Source organism: Uranotaenia lowii, chromosome 2 (genome assembly GCF_029784155.1).
Source record: "Uranotaenia lowii strain MFRU-FL chromosome 2, ASM2978415v1, whole genome shotgun sequence".
Lineage (NCBI taxonomy): Eukaryota > Metazoa > Arthropoda > Insecta > Diptera > Culicidae > Uranotaenia > Uranotaenia lowii.
The window spans coordinates 349,990,611-350,014,044 of record NC_073692.1 but is presented as its reverse complement, the minus strand read 5'-3'; the positions used below and the strand labels follow the sequence as shown (position 1 = coordinate 350,014,044).

Sequence of the window (23,434 nt, the reverse complement as noted above, 5' to 3'; positions counted from 1 at the left end):
GCAGGAGCCGCATTTCATAAATTCAGCCGCTTGCTGCAAGACAGACGCTGTTTGAGCCGCCCCTGACCTGGAGAACAGACGCTCGGTTGTTGTTGCACGCCGCCCCTGACCTGGGGAACAGACGCGTGCGGCCACCTTCTCAGTCTGCATGCGACCAAAGCATCCACCGGGGTTGGGTACCCGATCTCCGCTTAGGTTACTCGCATCCCAGCCGGTACCATGGGGAGGTAGAGATAGGAGTTGTGAATAAGAGGTGATATGACCACTATGGGGTCTCGTGTTGCACATTATCCACCGTTTACCAGCCAATAACCTTGGACATGAAGTAAATATGAAAAGATGACCTGGTACCCAGCAGAAGGTTATTTGTTTGTCAAGGATCTTTTAGGAGATGCAAGGGATCCATGCATGTTTGATGTTGCCGAGCGATAAGGCTGTAAGCACGCTGGCTGAGTCGCTGAATATCACCGTGATCGATGGATCTTCCGCTACGAAAGGCAAACTGATGGTTATCTAGAAGCTGTTGTTTTTCGAGGATGGCGTGCAATCGTCGGTTCACCATTCTTTCCATGATTTTCCCGACGCAGTCCAGTAACGTTATGAGTATGAAGCTATCGAGGGGGTAGGGTTTTAGTTTCGGTTTGGAAATAGGGATGACAAGTCCAAGTGGTATTGTGGTAGTCTGCCATCAGACCACATTTGATTGTAGATGTGGAGTATATGGTTTTGCGTATGGTTGATAGATTTTTCAGGAGAGGATATCCGATGTCGTCTGCTCCAGCTAAAAGTCCTTTGACTTTTCTCAGTGCCGACTCCAGTTCGTCGAATGAAAATTTGCTGTTGTAGTCTTTTTGGTTATGGGCTTGGTCAATTGGGATGAGGAGCAAGGGGTGCTGGAATGGAAGGAAATTGATGCGGAGTGGCCCCAGGAGGAATCGGCCCGGGAAGTGGGATCGTTGGTGTAGTGTTGATTTAGGAGAAGGTGAAAGGGATTGCTGCGGTTTTCGCCGTTTAGAAATTTTAATTTGTTCCACAGAAATTTAATGGGGGTGGTGGGATAAATTTTTTCCGTAAATTTTTGCCATCTTTCGGTTTTGGCTGAGCGAACTGCTGTTCTCCCATGAGAACGTACGGTTTTGAATGAATTCAGTGATGACCCGTTGTTTTCTTGGGTCGGCCTTTTGGATTCTCGTGAAAGATCGTAGGGCTTTGCGCCGTTTGCAGTCTTGCCTGGGACCTTACTAGTTCGCGGGATAGTCCCAGCTTTCATGTGGACCTTTGAGAAGGGCCGTTCAAATATTACGTAACGCAATTTTCGACTCAAAGCCGTTCAAATATGACGTAACGCACTTTTCGACTCCCCCACCCCCTTCCCCCTTCCCCCTTCGTAATACATTCGTCTTAGAATTAATAAGAAAAATCCATAAATCGTGAAAATGCATAGCCCCCCCCCCTCGCCCCCCTATATGCGTTACGGCTCGGCCAGAGGGTCTTCATTTTGGCTAGAAGGTCTTCATTTTGGTGGTGAATTCGTGGTAGGGTAGATGTGGAGGAATGTAGAGGGATACTACTGTTATGTCAATCGGGCTATGGACTCTGGTGCAGACTGCATTTTGTGACTTTTTGTGAGTAGTTCGATTGTTGTTGTTGTAGTTTTTCCTGGGTTGTTGGGTTGTTATGTTGGAGCCGTGGGCGGAAGAGTTTGGTTTTTAGTTCCTCGGTGTCCCTTTTTTGGATCGCTCATTTATGGGATTGATTTTTGGGTCGCATTCGATGGGGTAGTCTTCGGAAGACGCTTTCCAAAATCGTTTGGGAGCTGTTATTAAAAACGGAAACGGGGTCTGCATTCAGTAATTCCCAGTAACCATGAACTTTTTTACCATAGTTGAGATCAAGGGTTCCACTCCGACGCTTTGTTTGAACTTCGTGAGCATCCTAGAGTGGCTCCTAAAGCTTAGTTCTTTTAGAAATGGGACACTTTCTTTTGCTAATCGGACATTAAAAAAATTGATAGCATTTTGCTGTCTGTGAAAAGTACTATCTGACCTATTTTTTCATAATTAAAAATTCAGGCGTTTTCAAGATATTCATGATGCAAGAAAAAAAGAAAAAAATAATTTTGCACAGTTTCTTATTAATTATAATATTGATTATTTCATTATCATATTGATATCTTACAAAACCGTTGATTATTCAAAGAATTATTGTGTGTGAGTGGTGGAAAGTATGCAAACACTGTCAAAAATGTCCACAACGTTCAAATAAAGCATTGGAGTGAAACACATGATCGGCAACTACGGTTTAGCGTCATCAGGGAAGTCAAGGCTCATACCAGCATTTTTATTTTAGAATAAGCGAAAAACTAAATGTAGATCGTAAAATTTCTAAAAAAAATTTCCCCGATAAGCTGAAAGTGTTGCCTAGTGATGGGTTATTCAAACCTAACCTCAAACAACAATTTTTTGCCAGTTCCAGAACTCGTAAGCTGTATAGCCGGTACCGAGACTATGGGACAGATGATTTCTGATGAACGACAAAAGTTATGAAATACCCTATTTCAAACAAATTCCAGCGTTTGAATACTATACCATGTCTGCTCGTGGCACGGTCACGACCACATTAAAGTAAGTATTTGCTGATTATTTTGTATAAAATATATAGATTTGCTAAAATTCTGCTCCTGTGGAATAAAAACAACAATTTTCAAAACGAAAACTTTGGTTTTCGCTGTTTTTAAAAGCCTAAAAAGAGTAATTTTGTATATACCCTTCGGAAACTACGATCCATACTAACCGATTATACTTGAATTTCAATTTCATGATGGTTTTACTTCGTTATTGTGAGACTCTGCCAGTAGAAATTCCATTAAAACACTTCAAAGTAGCTAAAAAATAATCAAGTTTTGACCATTTCTAAACAGCTGTATCTACTAAATTGGCCTCAGTTTCTTTTAAATTATAAGTATTGGACCGAAAAGTAGCCAAAATTAAAGAAGAAGGATGTAGCCACCTAAAATACAGATTAGACGAAGTTTAAGTTTGAAAAACTGATCAAAATCATGGCTGAAAAAAGTGTGCGCCGGCCAATGGGTGGTACCAAGAATAATATAGAAATTTTTCATTAAAAAAACGATAAATATTTTTTGTCAAATTTTTTTAAGAATTATCTTAAAATTACCTTCATTTCCTTCATAGAAAGTATTTAGATCGAACGAATGGTTTTTGAGATATTTGTAACTGTCCCATTTCTGTTCCCATTTAACCATTTGGGTAAAAAAAAAAATAGACAAAATCTATAGTTCATGAATTTTTAAGTCGACAATAAAGAATTTCCGAGGCGATTATGCAAAATTACCAATAAACATTTTTGCATCATAAATATCTCAAACACATGTCAACTTAAAAATTGCAAGAAAAAATGGGCAGGATAGTACTTTTTATAACCAATACAACGCTGTTAAAGTTCTGTATATCCGAGCTCTAGTAACGTAGCTATCATCAAAATGAAGTGCCCAGATACTAAATGATCATAGCTTAATGCTGACTGTTGAGCTGCTGCTGTCATGTTGTTGTCGTTTTCGGATTCCTCTAGGGCAGTGGTCGGCAACCTTTTGAATCGAAAGAGCCAAAAACAACAAAGTTACCAAATTTCAGAGTTTGAAAGAGCCACATTAAATATTTGTTGTTGTTGTTTTTAACAAATAAAAACATATGAGCTATAAAATAAATCTCAAGAGTTTTATTTTCTAACTTTTGGATACTGTCAAAATAACTCTGGGGAATATGTTTTTGATTTCCATAAATTACATAGATTGTCTTCTGGATCATCAACTCTTGAAACATGATTTGATATCAATTTGCTTGCTTGATTTGCTTGATAAAACATGGGTCATGGGTCATGGGTTATGGGTGATATGAGAGATTTGAGAATATATTTATAATTTATTCGGCAAAGAAAACAACTTCATTTGAAATAACAAAAAAAAAATAATTTTTTTTCTAAATTATTAAGCTTTTTAAAAACATTTCCCTAGTTTAAACTAATGATTTCAATAGTCCAGAGTTTCGTTAAAATCCACTAAAGTATTTATGTAGAAGAAAATTTTCATCTTCAAAAATTATGATGGTGATTTCAAATTTAGAATATCCGTATTCCATGACGTCAGGTGAACGTGTCTTTAGAATTTTATGCATCTAGAAAATTCAAAACAGCATTTTATGTCACAGTATTTTGCATCCGATTGAACGAATTATACAATTTTATACAATGTAGACTGTACATCCATGCTTGCGTTTTAAATGAAAAAAAAAAAAATAATAAATAAATAAAATATTTCATCTGTACAAATCTGAAATAATATGATTTCATAGCCTTTATGAAAATACAAGTACATTTCAATGTAAGGATCAATTCAAGGATATTTTTGAAGTTTCGAAATAAAATTTAAAAATAATTATCAAAATGAAATCAACAACGGTTACATTTCCCAGTAAAAAAAGTTGTATAAGTTAAAAAAAGGTTCAAAATGATGGGTAACAAAAATAGTGGAATAATCTAAATTGAGTCATATACTGAATAATTTTTTAAGTCCGTCACTGAAAATTTGTTCGAAATTTGTGTGCTTTTGTCAACCTGTGCTACAGAAACACACTTGGAATTTTCCATGTGTTCGATAATGCAAGGTTTTATAACTTTTTTTTTTGAAAAACATAAAAAAATCACTTATGAAAAAGACATACCCCTGTTAAGTAGCTAATAACTTTATTACCTTATAAGATACAATGTTACGGTCTTCAACAAAGTTGTTCAGCGGAAAATTTCCTTATGAAAATTCAAAAATTGGCACAAAAAACATATGCAGCCTCTGCTCCACAGGAGGAACAAAAATAATGTTGATTTTTCAGTACTAAATATTCAATTTTCCCATACCAACCTAAAAAGTCAAATTTACTCATGTAAACGATATTTAAAAATTCTGCAAAAAATCATGGATGAGTTTTGAGACAAAACGAACCTTTTAAGGGTTTGAGAAATTCAAAAATGACCCCAAATCGACTCAGTTTAATGCACAAGTATAAAAGAGTAGAGTGTAATTAAAAAGTAAAATTGTTTAAATTTTAAGTTGTTAAGCTCTTAAAAGAATTTGATTAAACAATTAAACCAAAATATTGAACTGGTAAATCGTCTCATTTAATGAATTTTGAAAAGCACAATTCACTGAAGATAGGGAAATTGATAAAACATAAAAATTGCCTCAAAAACGACAACCTGGCAGAACTATAAGCTTCGTTGTGGAAAAGAATTGTGCATTCCTGTTTGAATAAAATTCCAAATCTTTTTCAAACTTGCAGCCTTGAAGTAAAAATTCTTGAAGTTCTGATATTGATTTTTTCTGGTTTGTTGTTGATATTTTTTAATGACACCACGATTTTTTTTTCTGGATTTGCTGTCGCTGTTGAATTTTTTTTTTCAACCTTTGTAAAATCTCATTTTGATCGAGGACACTGTAGAAGTATCAATACTCGTTTCAACCCCAATCAAGCAGAAACCACACATGAATATCATCCGGAGAACTCTTTTTTCGAGGTAGAATCCCCAATCAACATTTAGGTTTTATAACCGGCTACAAGCCCAACTTTAAGTTTCATAAAAGGCCTGCAGAATTTATAAAACAATCAGTGTTACTTGGGTCCCTCTGGTAAGGTTTTCGATATTTCCAATTCTTTCTCTGTGGGAAATGCTCCATATTGAAACCGAATATAATTACAAAGAACTAATAATTTATTTCCCAGATAAAACGGAAAGCAGAATGAATAGAACATTTTTACTCTCTGGAGCCACCCTTGGAGATCCCAACAGTTTCCCACCGTACGAATTTCTCATCATTTCCTCTCAAGCTAGTTTTTTCTCGCTTATATTTTTTTTCAAATTTTCATTTTATTGATTTTGTCGCTAATTTTTCATCGTCCATCACTAATAGTTACTCATTATAATAATAATTAGAATTATAATAATTAATATTTAATAATCATAATCATCGCAATCCGCTTCTAAGTAATTTACAGTTACACGCGCCCGTTCGCTCATCTTCACACTCACACTCACCCTTCTTTTACACGGTGGTGGTGGTGGCGATAGTGGAAATTGGAAAGTTTTCCATTGAATATATTTTTTTTTATTTTTGAGTCAATTCGATTAGATTTAATAGTTGATATTGCAAATTTTCCGAAAAGGTAAACCAAAAACAACAGAAATTGTAGTTCGACAAATGGTTTATGAATAAAATGGATACTGTCGACAGAGTACGATTTCGAGTAACTCCCTTGCGAATTAGATAAAAAAAAAAACGTAAGGGAGCTGGTTGGGGAACTTACAGGCTACTGGAATTGAGTTGAATTTGGATTGGATGGGAACTCGGTTCTTATTTTAGACTACATATTTTTTTAATGGAATTCTAAGGATTGGTTTTTAGAAATTGGAACTACATTTCAGAGGGTAAGTTGTTTCTGTTTTTTAACGGTTTGATTCGGTGGAAAAAAAATTGCTGCCTTTACCAAAAAAGATTGGCAGCACTGTCGAAAGTTTTAGATTCTGTATGTAACTTACAAGTGTGAGTGTCTGAGCCGAATTTTTTTTATAGCAGTATTGGTGAGATGAAGGTGGTTGTTTTTGTTTGTCACACGTTTTCATTTAAATTGGCAATCATCGTGTGAAAGTGTGTTTGTTTACTTTCTTCCTTTTGTTTTTATATTGGTTTAGCTGCCCTTGTCAATATTTACACACTAACAATTACTTACACGCTTTTGTTTTTAATACAAATTTCTAAACAAGAACTTGTTAGCTTTTTTTTTGTTTCTCTAAGTGGATCGGATATCTTCCTACTAGGTTTTCTACATTTTTTTTGTCGTTTTACATTCCATAATAATCGTAAAAGGTATAGTAACGAATGTTGCATTTTTTTGGTGGTCAAGTTGTCTTTTTTTTATTACGCTGCATTCTGGCTTCAGTTTTTTCTTACACATTTTAAAGCGCTCCACAACAGCTTTGGATTTTGCACACTTGTTTATCTTTTCACTAATCTATACAATTTAAATCTGTCGAGTTGTTTTGAGACTCAACTTTAGTTTAAGTAAGCTGCTCGTCTTCAAGTTGCTAGTTTTATAATACACAATGCATTTTTTTTATTTAAATGTTAGCTTAGGAGAGTGAATTTCTAGGTTTAAGTTTTTTTTTTGTTTTTGCGATTAGTACAATCCAAATTAGCTACATTCTTAATCAATCCACAGAGTTTCTCTGGGTGGAAAGTGAAAGATGCTTAGGTTTGTCTTACATTTCGGTTTTATGTTGAACGGATTTGAGAATTGTTGTTTTTTTTTATGATTACAAAACAGGTTGCATTCCTGTTTTGCGCCGTTAATGTCTTCTTTAATTTATTAAATATTACATCACTATATGTACAATGCACGTAAATATTTATATTCAAATATGTATAGACCTTCCTTACAGACTAATATAAACAAGAGACAAAAAATGGTACATTGCCTAAACGAATAATTAAACTATGAACAGAAATAATAAAAACTATAACATTAGCAGTTACGTCGAACAAAATTTACATCTCTCTTCAATTAAGACGATTCTCGATATTAAAAGCTGTACAAATTGCCATTTTCCTGTTTTGCTTCACGCGAACAAAACGATAATATTTTCTACTGGATCCTGGGGAAATGCCGTTAGGCATTTCCGAGTTTTTTTTTTTTAATAATATACTTTTTGTGTTAAATTCTAACACTTTCTGTCTGGAGTTTTTTTTTCAGTGTTTTTCCGTTTCAAGTGAGTGTAGTACTAGATGCCATCGAACGTTTTTAGTTCAATTCTTCAAAAAAAACTGAATCGAAGCAAGTGCTGCTTTGGCTCTCCGCTAAATAATAAGCCTACTTAGATATGAACTACGCGCCTCGTTTTTTCTTCTATGTTTTGATGCACAGGATGAGATCGTTCCATTTTTTTTTGTTTTGGATCGATTTGTTTTTTATTTGTTTATATGTCTGTGTAACTTCCAAGTGGAACAATGCAATGTGAATATGTGTGTGTGTGGGTGCGGGTAAATGACTCGATTTTTGGCTTCTGTTTCCGTTTTTGATGTTTGCTAAGTGGCTTCGCTTCACATGGTAAATTATTGTCGCTTCCATCGTTTTTTTTCTCTTTTGTGTCTGTGTTTGTGGCATCTTTTTTCTGTTACTTCTGTTAATTTAATGAGTTACACGTTTTATTTCAAGTTACACTTTCCGAAGAAAAAAACTTCAACGGAAAAAAAACACGCTAAATTCACAATACACAAACTTTGTGTAAACTTTTCGGTTGCTCACCTTTTGGTTATTTGAAAATATAAACGGGGAAAGTTCAAGGTAAAAAAATTCTACCTACTGCAAATGGAATGATTGTGAGATTTAACAGTTTCTTTATGTATTTTAAATTGTTACTCTTCTTCGATTTCAATAACTTTTTTCTGCTGATGTTCTAAGTATTTCTTGGATATATTTACGCTAAGGTTATTATATTAACTTCGCAAACTACTACTCAACACATGATTTTTTTTATTCTCTTTTCTGCAGTAATGTGTATGTATGTCGTTAATTATGCTTCACTACAAATGTAATTTGTACCATTGGTTTACAACATTATTCTTTTTTCATCTATAATAGGTTAATTTATCTCACTCATCCATCGATCAAATTCGCATGACACACACAGCCTTACTACGATCGTCAAAATTGTATGAGTTTTTTTTATATTTCAATTACTGTTCGTCTTTGAATAATTTTGAAAAAAAAAAAACTTAAAATGATACAAATCTCTCAGGACGCTCAAAAATTTGAAGACTCTCAATACTCAAGAATTTCATTTTACTTAACTTTAAAATTTCTCAAGGCTCTTAAAAAATTTCAAAGTTTTAAACTTAAAAAAAGACCAATATTGAAAGTCATTTCTTTCATTTAATTTTTTTTTTGAAAATTATCCATATCTTGACCCTTGAAAATATCCAGATTTTCATAATTCTTAAAACTGACCAGACTGAAGTCTCCAGACTGAAGTCTCCAGACTGAAGTCTCCAGACTGAAATCTCCAGACTGAAGTCTCCAGACTGAAGTCTCCAGACTGAAATCACCAGACTGAAGTCTCCAGACTGAAATCACCAGACTGAAGTCTCCAGACTGAAATCTTCAGACTGATGTCTCCAGACAGAAATCTTCAGACTGAAGTCTCCAGTCTGAACTCTCCAAACTGAAGTCTCCAGACTAGTGTCTCCAGACTGAAATCTTCAGACTGAAGTCTCCAGACTGAAGTCTCTAGACTGAAGGCTCCAGACTGAAGTCTCCAGACTGAAGTCTCCAAACTGAAGTCTCCAGACTGAAGTCTCCAGACTGAAGTCTCCAGACTGAAGTCTCCAGACTGAATTCTCCTGACTGAAGTCTCCAGACTGAAGTCTCTAGACTTAAGTCTCCAGACTGAAGTCTCCAGATTGAAGTCTCCAGACTGATGTCTCCAGACTGAAATCTTCAGACTGAAATCTTCAGACTGAAATCTTCAGACTGAAGTCTTCAGACTGAAGTCTCCAGACTAAACTCTCCAAACTGAAGTCTCCAAACTGATGTCTCCAGACTGAAATCTTCAGACTGAAGTCTCCAGACTGAACTCTCCAAACTGAAGTCTTCAGACTGAAATCTTCAGACTGAAGTCTATAGACTGAAGTCTCCAGACTGAAGTCTCCAGACTGAACTCTCCAAACTGAAGTCTCCAAACTAATGTCTCCAGACTGAAATCTTCAGACTGATGTCTCCAGACTGAAATCTTCAGACTGAAGTCTCCAGACTGAAGTCTCCAAACTGAAGTCTCCTGACTGAAGTCTCCAGACTGAATTCTCCAAACTGAAGTCTCCAGACTGTAGTCTCCAGACTGAAGTCTCCAAACTGAAGTCTCCAGATTGAAGTCTCCAGATTGAAGTCTCCAGACTGAAGTCTCCAGACTGAAGTCTCCAGACTGAATTCTCTAGACTGAAGTCTCCAGACTGAATTCTCCTGACTGAAGTCTCCAGACTGAAGTCTCTAGACTAAAGTCTCCAGACTTAAGTCTCCTGACTGAAGTCTTCAGACTGAAATCTTCAGACTGAAGTCTCCAGACTGAAGTATCCAGACTGAAGTCTCCAGACTGAATTCTCCAAACTGAAGTCTCCAGACTAATGTCTCCAGACTGAAATCTTCAGACTGAAATCATCAGACTGAAATCTTTAGACTGATGTCTCCAGACTGAACTCTCCAAACTGAAGTCTCCAGACTTATGTCTCCAGACTGAAATCTTCAGACTGAAGTCTCTAGACTGAAGTCTCCTGACTGAACTCTCCAAATTGAAGTCTCCAGACTGAAGTGTCAAGACTGAAATCTCTAGACTGAAGTCTCTAGACTGAAGCCTCCAGACTGAACTCTCCAAACTGAAGTCTCCAGACTGAACTCTCCAAACTGAAGTCTCCAAACTAATGTCTCCAGACTGAAATCTTCAGACTAATGTCTCCAGACTGAAATCTTCAGACTGAAGTCTCCAAACTGAAGTCTCCAGACTGAAGTCTCCAGACTGAATTCTCCAGACTGAAGTCTCCAGACTGATGTCTCCAGACTGAAATCTTCAGACTGAAATCTTCAGACTGAAGTCTCCAGACTGAAGTCTCCAAACTGAACTCTCCGAACTGAAGTCTCAAGACTGAAGTCTCCAGACTGAAGTGTCAAGACTGAAGTGTCAAGACTGAAGTTTCAAGACTGAAGTCTCCAGACTGAAGTCTCCAGACTGAAGTCTCCTGACTGAAGTCTCAAGACTGAAGTCTCTAGACTGAAGTCTCCTGACTGAAGTCTCCAGACTGAAATTTTTAGACTGAAGTCTCGAGACTGAAGTCTCCAGACTGAAGTCTCCAGACTGAAGTCTCCAGACTGAAGTCTCCAGACTGAAGTCTCCAGACTGAAGTCTCCAGACTGAAGTCTCCAGACTGATGTCTCCAGACTGAAGTCTCCAGACTGAAGTTTCCAGACTGGAGTCTCCAGACTGAGCTGGATATTCACGACTAAAGACGCAAGCCGAAGACTTAAAAGTCTTGAAAAGTAAAGACATGCAAATGAAATTCGAACAATCGGAAGACGACCAATCAAAAGTCAACCAATCAGAAGTAAATTAAACGGAAATCGATCAATCAAAAGTTGATTCATCAAAATTCAACCAGCATAAAATGTTCAACCAAGTCAATCGAAAGTCGACCAAACAAAGGTCGATCTATCAAATGTCGTCCCACAGAAAGTTGACCAATGGAGAATTTATAAATAGTTTGATAAAAAAAGATTGATCAAAAATCAGTTATTCTAGGATCTTAATACTGAAAATTGTGAATCGACCATTCGAAAATCGATCAATCTATAGTCGACCAATCATAATTCAATCAATCGAAAATTTACTAATCGAGAATTGATCAAAATAGAATCTAATAAGCACCTTCGAAGTCGAAGGTCGACCAATCAAAATTCTCCTATTCGTCGAAAATCGACCAGTCGAAATTCGACCTATTAAGTCGAATTTCAGTCCATAAAACAGAGCGGTCGACCAATTGAGAACTGATCCAGTCTTGATCGCTGGAGAATCAACCAATCAAAACTCAATCAAGCTTCTCTTTTTCTTAAGTAGAAGTACTAGAAGTAAAGAGTGTACACCGAGAGAAAAAATAAATTAAAATTACTCAAAAATTGCTTGTTCCGCTGACTTTTGTGCGTTTGCTTGTGTGTGTGTTGATGTAACAATTTGCTGTGAACCGTTTTCTCGTGTTTTTTTTTATCTCGCTGCGCTTACTATGGTTTATCGTTACTGTTTCTAAAAGCTAAAATGGTAATCTGACGTTACGGTTGATTTGTTTGTTTGTTTGTTTGGTGGTATGGACTGAGTTAGTTTTACAAATTGAGTGAAAACTTTTCAAAAGTTTTATTGCAACAATAATAATAGTTGGTAATATGGAAGTGGGAAAAAATACAATTGTGCCAAAAAAAAAGTTAAGGGGTACGCCGACGTCGTCGGTTTTTGATAATCTCTTTCACTTTGTTTTTCTTCGTTTACTCATTTTATAGGAAAAAACATCTAAATTTGACACCGAACACGTGGTTTTGTTTTGTTTTTTACAAGTTGTGGTAGTTTAGGGTAGTGGAGGGTTTTTTCTCTCTATCAAACTGTGAATTGTTAAACAACGGGAATCATTTGGCGTATACACGAGTATCCAGAACAAGATCGGCGGTGTGGCGTCTTTTGTAGGTTAGGTTTTGTCACAGTTTTTATGTGTTTGTGTTATTAATATATGTGTCTCGAGTTCTAGGCCTGCTGTGTTGAAGCAGCTCCCAGAATCCATCTCCCAAATTTATTTTTGAGGAAACATGAAGTAGTAATTTTTTTTAAGTAGGTTTGTTTACATTCTCTAGATGTATCTCTGTAATCTATCACATTTGCAAATTTCTGGAAAAGATGCGTTCATTTGGAGACGGACAAATTTTGAGGGTCGGACCGGACGGAATCCAGTTGTTCAATGCACTAGGGTCCGGGTGTCCTCCAGGTTGTTGCTGTTGAACATCTCCAGCTGGCAGCAGAAGTAGTAGTAATCAAGCTCCTGCAGTCGGTATCATTCGTGGAGATTTTTGCTCAGTAGCAGATTGTTGTGATGCCCGGAAAGATGCCGGACCAGCTCCTGGAGCGTCTCGAAGTACAAGGTACAGAAGCAGCAGGTGTAGCGTCCGCCGGCCTCCGGCGCATTTATCACATTCCGGTGCACCGAACAAAGATGTTTGAGTAGATGAGCCTTCTGTTTGAACATGGCCACACAGAGCCGGCAGGCGAACGGTTTTTCCCCGGTGTGGACTCGCAAATGCGTCTTCAGGTTCCAGCTCATGCCGAACGTCTTGCCGCAGTACTCACACCGATACTCCCGCACGGCTGTGTTCCCACCCATACTTCCTCCTCCACCGGACCCGCCGGATCCAATACTGCCTCCATTGCCGCCACTTCCTCCGCTGCTTCCGGACCGGGCGTTCAACTCGGCCTGACTACTCTCAAAGTTCTTCATTTGCTGAATCAAATCTGCTGGACTCGTCCCGTCCGCATTCGGTCCGCCGTGAACATATGGAATACCTAGCAGATCTCCAGGACCTCCAGGCAAGCCGGCCAGGGCAGCCGGTGGCCAGGGATACACAAACGGAGCAACCGCCAGCTTATTATCGGCACTGGGAGGTCGTATCCGGTTGTTGTTATTATTGTTATTGTTCGCCGCATGGCTCAACGCTAGCTCTGCGACAGCCCTTTGAGTATTGGGCGATCCCGGTCGAACATCTGTCAAAAAGAATAATTCCAATAAGAATCACATCTCAATCGTTAACCTTTAACCCTTAAAACTTACCAGGCAGGTACGTGGGCGGTCCGGGCAGGAAGCACTTTCGTGTCCGCAGATCATCCGGACTCAGGTAGCTCGGTACGAAGGGCGGGTTCTGGGCCGGCGAGTTGTGGAACCCGGGCCGGCGCTTCCGGTGTGGCGTCACCACGTAGTTATCGGGCGAGTTGTGCATCAGCTCGTGCTCCAGCGGCTTCAACGTCTCCGCGTCCGGGTGGATATAGTACGCTTTCCGCTTGGTCCGGAACGGATCCAGGAATCGCGGAATGAGGTTCTAGATTTGAAAAGAAAGATACGTCAGTTTGTGATAGTTTAAGCCTGCAAAAAGTAACCGTCTCTCTACCTTTGTGGGTGCATTTCCTATCGTTTCCACGTCAATATTTGCGTCATCCGAATCGGCGTCCTGTGTTTTCACGATCGACAGATTAACCGGGTCCGAGGAACTCCTTCGTCTATTCCCGAGTGACTCACGCCTTCCTTCAGCTTCATCCCCCTCACGATCCTCCACATCCAACTCATAATCCTCATCATCTTCCTGATCCGGTTCACCGCTCCCACTTCGTCGACCACTACCTGCCGAGCTACTCAATTTCGTCGGTGTAGCAGCACTTTCACCAATGACGGAACTCGACCTCCCACCACCTTCACTCCCCTCCCGATTCCCACCCCCAGCATCGTGATCCCCATCGCCCGCGTGTCTACTGATCTGGTGGTTGTTGTTGCTCTTGATAATTGCCTCATCGACCTCGTCCAGGTACTCGTGCTCGTCCCGATCTCCATCGCCGTCCTCGGAGCTGCCCGAGTTCCGTTCGCTTTTGACGCTCACCTTCTGGGGGCTACTGTCACCGCCACAGCTTAGCGAATCCTGGCTCTTGGAGCGACTGCGCAGCTGCTGCTGTGTCTGGTGCTGCTGCAGGTGGCTCGATGCAATGCCCTCGTTGCGGTTGATGTCGACCAGGGGTTCTGGTTTGTCTGTTGAATTGGAAAAGTGTGTTATTAGAAGTGTATTTTTCTTAGTGAAGGCTTTAATTAGCATCAGAGTATTATTGTAACGATTAATAGCATTAGATTTCCAGCTAAAACTGAATTGTAGACGCAATACTCCAACATCAATTTTATAAAAGACATGATTACCTTTGAAATTGACCATAGATACTCAAGAGTGAATGACTCACAGGAGTCAACATATTGTGAGTATCGGGTCTATATTTCCATTTAGCCGAACTTTAGATTTCCAAAACCTAAATTTTTCACACAGTGTTCATTCAGATTGTTACCAAAGTATTCTGAAATTGTGTTTTATGTACTCAAACCTACTTTTTCCATTTTATCTATTTTTTTTATTCAAACTGAAATTTTCGAATAATTTGAAACTTATGGCAAGAGTCTGAAGTTTCAATGAAAGTAAACTCTAGTGACTGTTAAACTACATTGAAAGACCGTTCAAGTGAAACTGCCTTTTTCGATGCAGAAATGCATAATTTAGTGCTTCACACGCTTTGGATTCAAGGGCCTCATTTGCTGTCAATTGGCGCACTTCTTGAGCATTAAAATTGTCTTGTAAATAGCAATAGTGTATCATGTAGTGTAGATCTAAAAAGCTTCGTTTTGGTTCAAAACTCAACCATTTTTTCTTATGAAACTTTGAAGTTATGTGTACATGTGTAAATTTGAACTTTAATATTTGTATAGAAAACTGAATATTTCGTTCTGAAAAACGAACATAATTTATCATTTAAATCTGGAACTAAGTCATTCTGACGGATTTAAAAATTCTCTAAAGCAAATTTTGTGATCACAGCATTGTCGAAGACTGTAACTTGATATCTTTTCAGATATCGTGTGCTTTTTCATACCTCGTTAGGCAAATGCTGTAAGATAACATAACAATTAATCTAATAAACAGTTATGTACCTACCTCAAAAATTAAAAAGACAGCCCTACAGCTCTAAACACCCTATCTGGTATAACAAAGATTTGAAAAACTTACAAAATAGGAAGCAAAAATCTCATAAAGTCTACAAAAGTGATAGAAGTCCCACAAATCATTAAAATTATATAAATTTGTACAATCACCTCAATTCGTGTATAAAAAGTTCTTTAAGAACAATGAGAAAAATAAAAAAGATTTTAAACAAAACCCAAAAGCGCAAATGAAAAATTCAAACTTTCCATCCCAGTTGACACTAGACGGAAACATTGGAAATAATCCACTGGAAACTTCTAACTTAGTTGCTCATTTTTTTTAAGAAGTGTACACTTCTTTCACTGAGATAGATAGATAAAGAATGCTTTTCAGTCATTCCAGATTTAGCGTGTAACATTCAAGTCCATGAAATTGATAACAATAATGTTTACAAAGGACTTGGAAAACTTGATGCTTCCTCATGGACTTCCCCATGTTTCCTTAAAACTTGGCAAAAAAAAATTACCGAACCTCTTCTGCACAGAAAGAAAATCTGAATCCTTAACAACACTGAAATAGAAAACCTTTATCATTACATGACGTGGAACGCGATTTATTAATGTAAATTTACAAAATAAAAAAAAGTTGAATCCTTAACAGCACTGAATTCTAATGACACAAACATTACTTGACATGGAACGCGATTATTTGATGTAAATTTACATCACATATGATGTAAATAAAAAGAAGCATCATGTGTGACGGAATTTTCAGTGCGAATTAAATATTACACGTCTTACATATTTTACATGTCTTTCATATTTACACGTCTGTTGAAGTTTACAGACGTGTAATATTCAACTCGCACTGAAAATTCCATCATATGTGATGCTTCTTTTTCGTTACATCATATGTGATGTAATTTTCCAACATTTTTCTGGACACATAAAATTCTTAACAGCACTGAAATAGAAATTTCTTAAAATTACACGACATGGAATGTTATAGGATATTGAATTCGAAGTTAATTAATATTGCCAAAACACTGAACGCGATGATGTCATGTAAAAATACAGACTGTCGAAAACAGGCACACACAAATGTCAACAAAGTGTTGCGTCAAGTCGTGCACAAGAGTATTTTATTAAAACAGTTTTTCCGCGATTAAGTTAATCGATCTTACTGGTTCCTGGAGCTCTTCGAGAAGCAGGAATGGAGTTTTTGAAGCGACGTTACTAAATTCTGGATCCGGTACTTCAGGGAAGAAAATAAAAGTAAGAATGATACTTCTAACAAAAAATATTTATGAGATAAAAAAATGCCACTTAATAAAATGAATAATTATAGAAAGATTTCATTTTTTATTAAGAAGTGAGAAAATTCCACTATTAAATCAAAATAACAATGAATGAAACAAAAAAAATCCTATTGGAAATTTTTTCTTCCAATATTCAGTGATTTTATAATTTACATCATTTTTATTTTACACGTTTCTACATTTTACATCATTTTTTATTTTACACGTAGCAAAATTTTAATGACATGTAATTTCCAACAAGGACTGAAAATTCCGTCATATATGATGCTTCTTTTTATTCACATCACATGTGATGTGATTTTACAGATTTTTTTCGTAGTGTGTGGTTCTTTTTAATATGTCTTTGAATTATTGAAAAGAATCCAAATTTTGGAAAAAATCTATTTTAGTTCCAATTTTTAAGCTAGGAAAAAAATCAGATGTACGAAGTTATCGAAGAACAATTCTTTGAACCAATAATAAATGAAAAAAATTACCAACAAGTAAAAAATATTATAGCAAACAACATGGTTTCTTTAAAGGGCGCTCTAAATACTGCTTCAAATCTTCCAGAATTCGATATCATTTCTGTGAACAAAGACTTTCATGATGAGGTTGTTTATACCAACTTTAGCAAAGCCTTTGATCGCATTGACATACCCCTTTCAATCTTCACATTAATGAAAATTGGCTTCCATCCAAATCTCCTCTCCTGGTTACAATCATGCTTAACCGATCGAACTCAAACCGTTCGTTTCCAAAACGAAATGTTAAAATCTGTAGTTGTATCCTTTGGTGTGCCTCATTTAGGACCACTCCTTTTCACACTGTTCCCTTTATTCTAAAATAGATAGAATAAATAATATACTAAATATATGGAGCGGTCGTTTAGTCTATTGGTTAGCGTGTCTAGTTTGAAGTCAGACAATCTGGGATCGAATCCCGCCTCCTCCAACTAGGTTAAGGAAATTTTGTAAGACCACGGACGTTAAAAGTGAACACACACTTTGTATAAAAGAATGCAAAATATCTCTACGGAGTGTAAAAAATTCTAATCGACAGATTTAGAATCGTATTTTAGGCTTCCGAAAAACTTTTTGTGACTGTTTTTATGAAACTTGCTAAACAAAATTTCGTTTAAGAGGCTTTTATTAGTTTTTTGTGTTTGATTTGCCAAAAAAAGTTTATAAATCCGGACAGAATCCGGGCATTTTTTAATGAAATCCGGACAACCGGGCCGGGCTGGACTGTTTTGGAATTTTGTATTAAATCAGCATCAGCATTTATCGAGAAACGTATGTTAAGGTTATAGTCCAAGAAATTCATCCTATTGAAACTATATGAAAAATTCAAAATTATTGTACCTCAAACGAGGACGGGGGCCCTCCAAAATAGAAACTAATTCAGGATTTGTTACACATTTTATTGAAAAAAAAAATCTTCACGGCTCGATGGTATAACATATATTTTCAATCAAATTTTCCAAAACAAGGCTGTTAACTTTTTGTGGCCCGCGAAGCCTTTTCTACACACTACGAAAAAAATCTGTAAAATCACATCACATGTGATGTAAATAAAAAGAAGCATCATATATGACGGAATTTTCAGTGCTAGTTGGAAATTACACGCCAGTAAAATTTTGCAACGTGTAAAATAAAAGAGATGTAAAATTTTGCAACGTGTAAAATCAAAATGATGTAAATTATAAAATCACTGAATACTGGAATAAAAACTTTCCAATTGGAATTTGTTTTATTTAATTTATCATTAATATGATTTAATAATGGAATTTTCTCATTTCCTAATAAAAAATAAAATCTTTCTATAATTAATATAATTCATTTCATTAAACGGCAATTTTTTTTATCTCACAAACTTTGTTTGTCTTTAGGAGTTACATCCATACTTTTATTTTCTTCCCCGAAGTACCGGATCCTAAATTTAATAACGTGGAGCCACTTCCAGATCTGCATCAAAGATCTCTAGCAACCAGCAAGATCGATTAACTCACTCGCGGGAAAACCGCTTCAATAAAATATTATAAAATATAATATATGGTGCACGACTTGACTTAACACTTTGTTGACATTTGTGTGTGCCTGTTTTTGACAGTATGTATTTTTACATGACATTAATGCGTTCGGTGTTTTAAAATATTCATTGAATATTAATTCAATGTCCTCTAACATTCCATGTCGTGTAATTTTAAGAAATCTCTATTTCAGTGCTGTTTAGAATTCTGTGTGACCAGAAAAAAGTTGTAAAATTACATCACATATGATGTAAATAAAAAAAAACATCACATATAACGGAATTTTCAGTGCGAGTTAAATGTTACACTCCTGTAAACATCTACAGGCGTGTGGAATTTGAAAGACATGTAAAATATTAGATAAAGACGTGTAATATTCAATTCGCACTGAAAATTCCATCATATGTGATGCTTCTTTTTATTTACATCATATGTGATGTAAATTTCCATCAAATAATCGCGTTCCGTGTCAAGTAATATTTATGCCATTAGAATTCAGTGCTGTTAAGGATTCAATCTTGTTTTAATCTGTAAATTTACATTAATAAATCGCGTTCTATGTCATGTAACATTAAAGATTTCCAATTTCAGTGTTGTTAAAGATTCAGATTTTTTTTCTGTGTAGTATGATAATGACCTGAATCTAAACCAACTGCATTCAACCCAAATCCTCAAAAAATCTCATGGAATCTCTCCGAGGAAGTATCAAGTTTCATAGACATCCCATTTGAGTATGATCTTTCGAAGATATTATTTGAGGAAATTGATATGAGAAAATGCTATTGTCCTGATTTATCTAATGTATTTTTACCAAAAGGTTACCGTCACTAATGAAAGGCCCTTAGAGGCAAATGAGTATGAATGCATAAAAAATGTGTTCAAAAAAACGTGCTTCAAAGTTTTGGTTTGCTTGTTATCTATACATTTTTCAGAAAGTGCCAGTTTTCGTTTGACCAAAATAGTATGAAGATACAATTCTTGAAATCTTAATATCAGATAAGTATCAAGGTTTGGGGAATCGGTTGGCTTTATAAACTCAAATTGATTATTTATGCACTTATACCCCTTAGCCTCAAAACGCATGAAATACAATCAATGTTTTTAAATTCTTAAAATTGTACAGTATTTTCTATCACATATTCTTTAGTGTTTTCCGGATATTTTTTGGTTACTTCTTACCATTGTTATTGAAAGTATTCTTCACCATTATGGGAGCGTTGGGACAGCTGACTCTACCTTAAATTTTGAGGTGTGATTTTCATTCTTTAAGGGGGGAGTAGGGTATAACGGGTAAAAAAAACACCATTTTCACGAATTTTTTTTAGAGCTATTAGCTAACAAATGTATTCAAATTTTTTGCATTATACAAAGCATTGTTAAAAGAACATTTAGGTAGTAATTTTTTCGTAGAAAAATATTGAAAAATGAGCCGGTGACGGAGCACTTTCGAGGATGCCTTTTAGAAAACAGGATTTGCGGTGGACACTGTATCCCAGCAGAGAATCATCTGAAGTCGAAAAATCAGAGCAAAATATTTTTATAGATGTTTTTCTGTACCCCAACGTTTTTATTTAACTTAAAAAAAATTTATGAAATTTTTTTGGCTGTTTGAAGTAAAAACTACGATTTTTCACGAAAAAATCCGCCATTTTTTATCTGTAAAAACTCCCCAAAGTAAAAAGAAAAACGTTGGGGTCTGGTATTTTATATGTAGAAAATATGTTCCAAATTTGAAAAGAATCGGATAAGTAGTTTTCAAATGACGATGTCCACGGACTTTAAAAATGTGCTTTCGAGAAAAACGCGTTTGAAGTTTCTGCTCTCTCTCTCTTGCAGTATTAGATAAGAGGAGATAAAGGCCTATAATTTCTACAGTTTTGCTTCGATTGACTTGAAAATTTGACACAACATTCTTGAAATGTTGAAATCGATTTTTTTAAAGTGTTAGACTCTACTCCCCCTTAATAAGGGCTTTTTTTCGACAACGACTGAAGTTTTAATTTGTTAGTTATGCACGAATGAAAAATCGGGTAAATAGTGAGTTGAAACTCGAAAGAGAAAAGTAGGTCCGTACTTCGAAGTGTTTTTTTTTGGAGACTATAAACTTGGCTTAAAGTCCATATTGTGGTCACACGATTTGACACGTATGAGATGATTAAACCCTAGAGGTTTTGAATCTCTCGAAAATATTTTTTGAGAATTTGTTAGTAATGTTTCAACCAGTTCATAAATCATTCTCTTACTTACTTCTCTCTATACTTGAGGTAGCTCAGGTATATGCCTAAATTTTTCATTTTAAAAACGTATTCAAACCTGAGCTGGAAGAAAACCGGGACCGGAGAGCAAAAAAAACGGAGGGGAAAGGTGAAACGGATGATTAAAGCAAATCCCAACGTCTCAAGCCGTGATTTGGCTAAAAAGATCGGCATGTCGCAAAGCTACGTCCAGAATGCAAAGAAGAGAGCTGGACTACATACATACAAGGCACAGAACTTCCCAAACCGCGATGAGTGGCAACAATCGACGGCTAAAACTCGGGCACAGAAGCTCTACGAGAAGATGCTGACAAAATATGGCTGCTGTGTGATGGACGACGAAACGTTTTAAAAGCCGATTTTAAGCAAATTTTAGGATTGGAGTTTTTCACCGGCAAGAGCAAGTTCAATGTGGATGACACATTTAAGAAGAAGAAAATGTCGAAGTTCGCCACCAAATATCTCGTTTGGCAGGCCATCTGCTCAATAAATAAATTGGAAACAAAAAAAAAAGTGTCGTGGAGTGTCATGAGGCCAATTCTGTCCATTTTGTACCAAAGGACATGAACCCGCCAAACTGTCCAGAGCTGCGCCCGGTGGAGCAGTACTGGGCAATAATGAAGCGGGAACTTCGGGAGAAGGAAGAAGGCATTAAAAGACGAGAAGAACATGTTAAGAAAATTAAAAAAAAAACTGAGAAACTGGTACCGGATGACACTGTAAAGACTTTGATGGAGGACATTATGCGAAAATTCGTTCAATTTTGCACTCAAGGCTCCATCGACTAATTTTTCTTTTGAATTATGAAGTAAATGTATGTATAAAACTACCTTGAATTTTGGTTTGATTCTAAGCTTTATAAGAAAATAGGCATGACATTTTCGGTGTTATTGAAATCATGAATACTGAATATGGGAAAATTGGTTAGTTTTAAATAAATAATATAATTGAAAAAAGTAATATTTTTCTCTAGTTATTAACAGCGATGGAAACGAAATGATTTCGATTCGATCAACGTTTAGTCGCAACGTCGCAAGATCTCGGTATGTTACAAACCAAGAGCGAACTCAATCCCGTCGGCAGCTGAATCGAGTTGGCATGATGATGGTTGAATACCTACATGCAACATTTTGAGAGTGATGTAGCTCCGAGAAGGATGCTACTCTCTATGCTCGGACTTGAATAAATTCCTACGTACGCGTCGCTCGCGTAGAGTGAGTGTCACTCTTGCACACGATTGGACCCAATCGCAAGTTGTAACACACCGTGATCGGGGAAACTCGAGACTTGTACACTTTGGGATTTCCTACATCTTGTTGCAACCACTCCCAAAGTTCGGCACTTGTTGGTTAGGTAGGATGGCTAGGATTTGTTTTGCTCTCGAGTTACCCAACCGCCCGGGTATGGATAGATAAAAAAAAAAACATACGCACGGGCGTTGTTCTATGAGAAATTTGTTTGGAACTTTTTAAATCTTCCCATGCCGTTTGCAAAGTTTCCGTTAAAACTGATGTCGTTTTTTTATTTTATTCGTAGTTTGTAGTCGTTCCACTTGCTATAGAATGTGTTCAATATGTATGATGTTAGATTTATTGGGTACGTAATTTATTCTTGTTTCTCAACATTTAAAAACTGGTTCAATATGTTTTAGTAAATTAGCCGAAGCTGGCTTTGAAAAGAGTACCAAAAAAGAATCACTTCAAAAAATGCAAACAACTTTAGACAGTCTTATTGTATTAAACTGATTTTACAATAATTGTAATTGTTAAGAACAAATTTATACTAAGGTGCATAAAGGACGAGGGTTCAACGGAAATTTTGACCGCTATTTCAGAAAATTTGGTTAAAAAAAATTCAGACAAAAAATCCATTCATTGCTTTGCTTCACTGTATCTCATTTAATTTAATATTTTGTCTATTTTATTGGTTTACCAAGTTTGCCAATGTTGTGAATTTTTTAAATTTTTTCAATTGGTTATATTTCCTCTATTTTATCAATGCTGTCAATTTAGTCAGTTTGTTTACTTTTGTATTTTTTTTCAATTGATTCCATTTTGCGAAATCGGCCAATATGTATTATCAAAGCAGTTTATTTTGTCCATTTTTTTTTCAAATTCATTCAACTAATTAGTTTGGTCATTCTGATGGTTTCTTAATTCATGGTCATTTTTAAGTTCTAATATTTTTGTCATTTTTAAAATTGTTGTCAATTTTCACAATTGGGTCAATTTTGTAACTTTGTAAACTATGAAAAAAATATCAATTTGTCTATTTTGTCTTTTGTAATACTTGAATTTTTTTCTTAAAATTTTGACGATTATGTTAATTTTGTCAATTATGGAAGTTTTGTCAGTTGTTATTTTCTTCTACATTTTGAGCATTTTGTTGAATTTTTTAAATATGACCCATTCTAGCATGTGGTCACAACGTTTGCATCGTTCATATCACACATTAAAGAAAAACATACCTCTATGTTAAGAATTTA

General features: G+C 36.2%; 1 protein-coding gene across 1 annotated transcript; it reads right to left on the bottom strand.

Moving 5' to 3' along the window:
- Positions 1 to 7,781: 7,781 nt before the first annotated feature.
- On the bottom strand, positions 7,782 to 19,901 carry LOC129743059 (transcription factor Ken 1-like). The gene is made up of 4 exons (XM_055735000.1): positions 19,874 to 19,901; positions 13,803 to 14,431; positions 13,469 to 13,733; positions 7,782 to 13,401 (listed from the first exon to the last, which is right to left on the bottom strand). Exons 1-4 carry the CDS (start codon positions 19,899 to 19,901, stop codon positions 12,698 to 12,700), a joined length of 1,626 nt encoding a protein of 541 aa, XP_055590975.1. The 3' UTR covers positions 7,782 to 12,697.
- Between the last annotated feature and the right edge of the window lie 3,533 nt (positions 19,902 to 23,434).

What these genes read in the sequence shown, in the direction of transcription:
- LOC129743059 (XM_055735000.1), bottom strand. Translation starts at nt 19,901, where the DNA reads ATGGTGAAGAATACTTTCAATAACAATG. An exon ending in TAGGAAATGCACCCACAAAG is followed by an intron (nt 13,734 to 13,802) that starts GTAGAGAGACGG and finishes TTTCAAATCTAG; the next exon opens with AACCTCATTCCGCGATTCCT. An exon ending in ACCGCCCACGTACCTGCCTG is followed by an intron (nt 13,402 to 13,468) that starts GTAAGTTTTAAG and finishes TCTTTTTGACAG; the next exon opens with ATGTTCGACCGGGATCGCCC.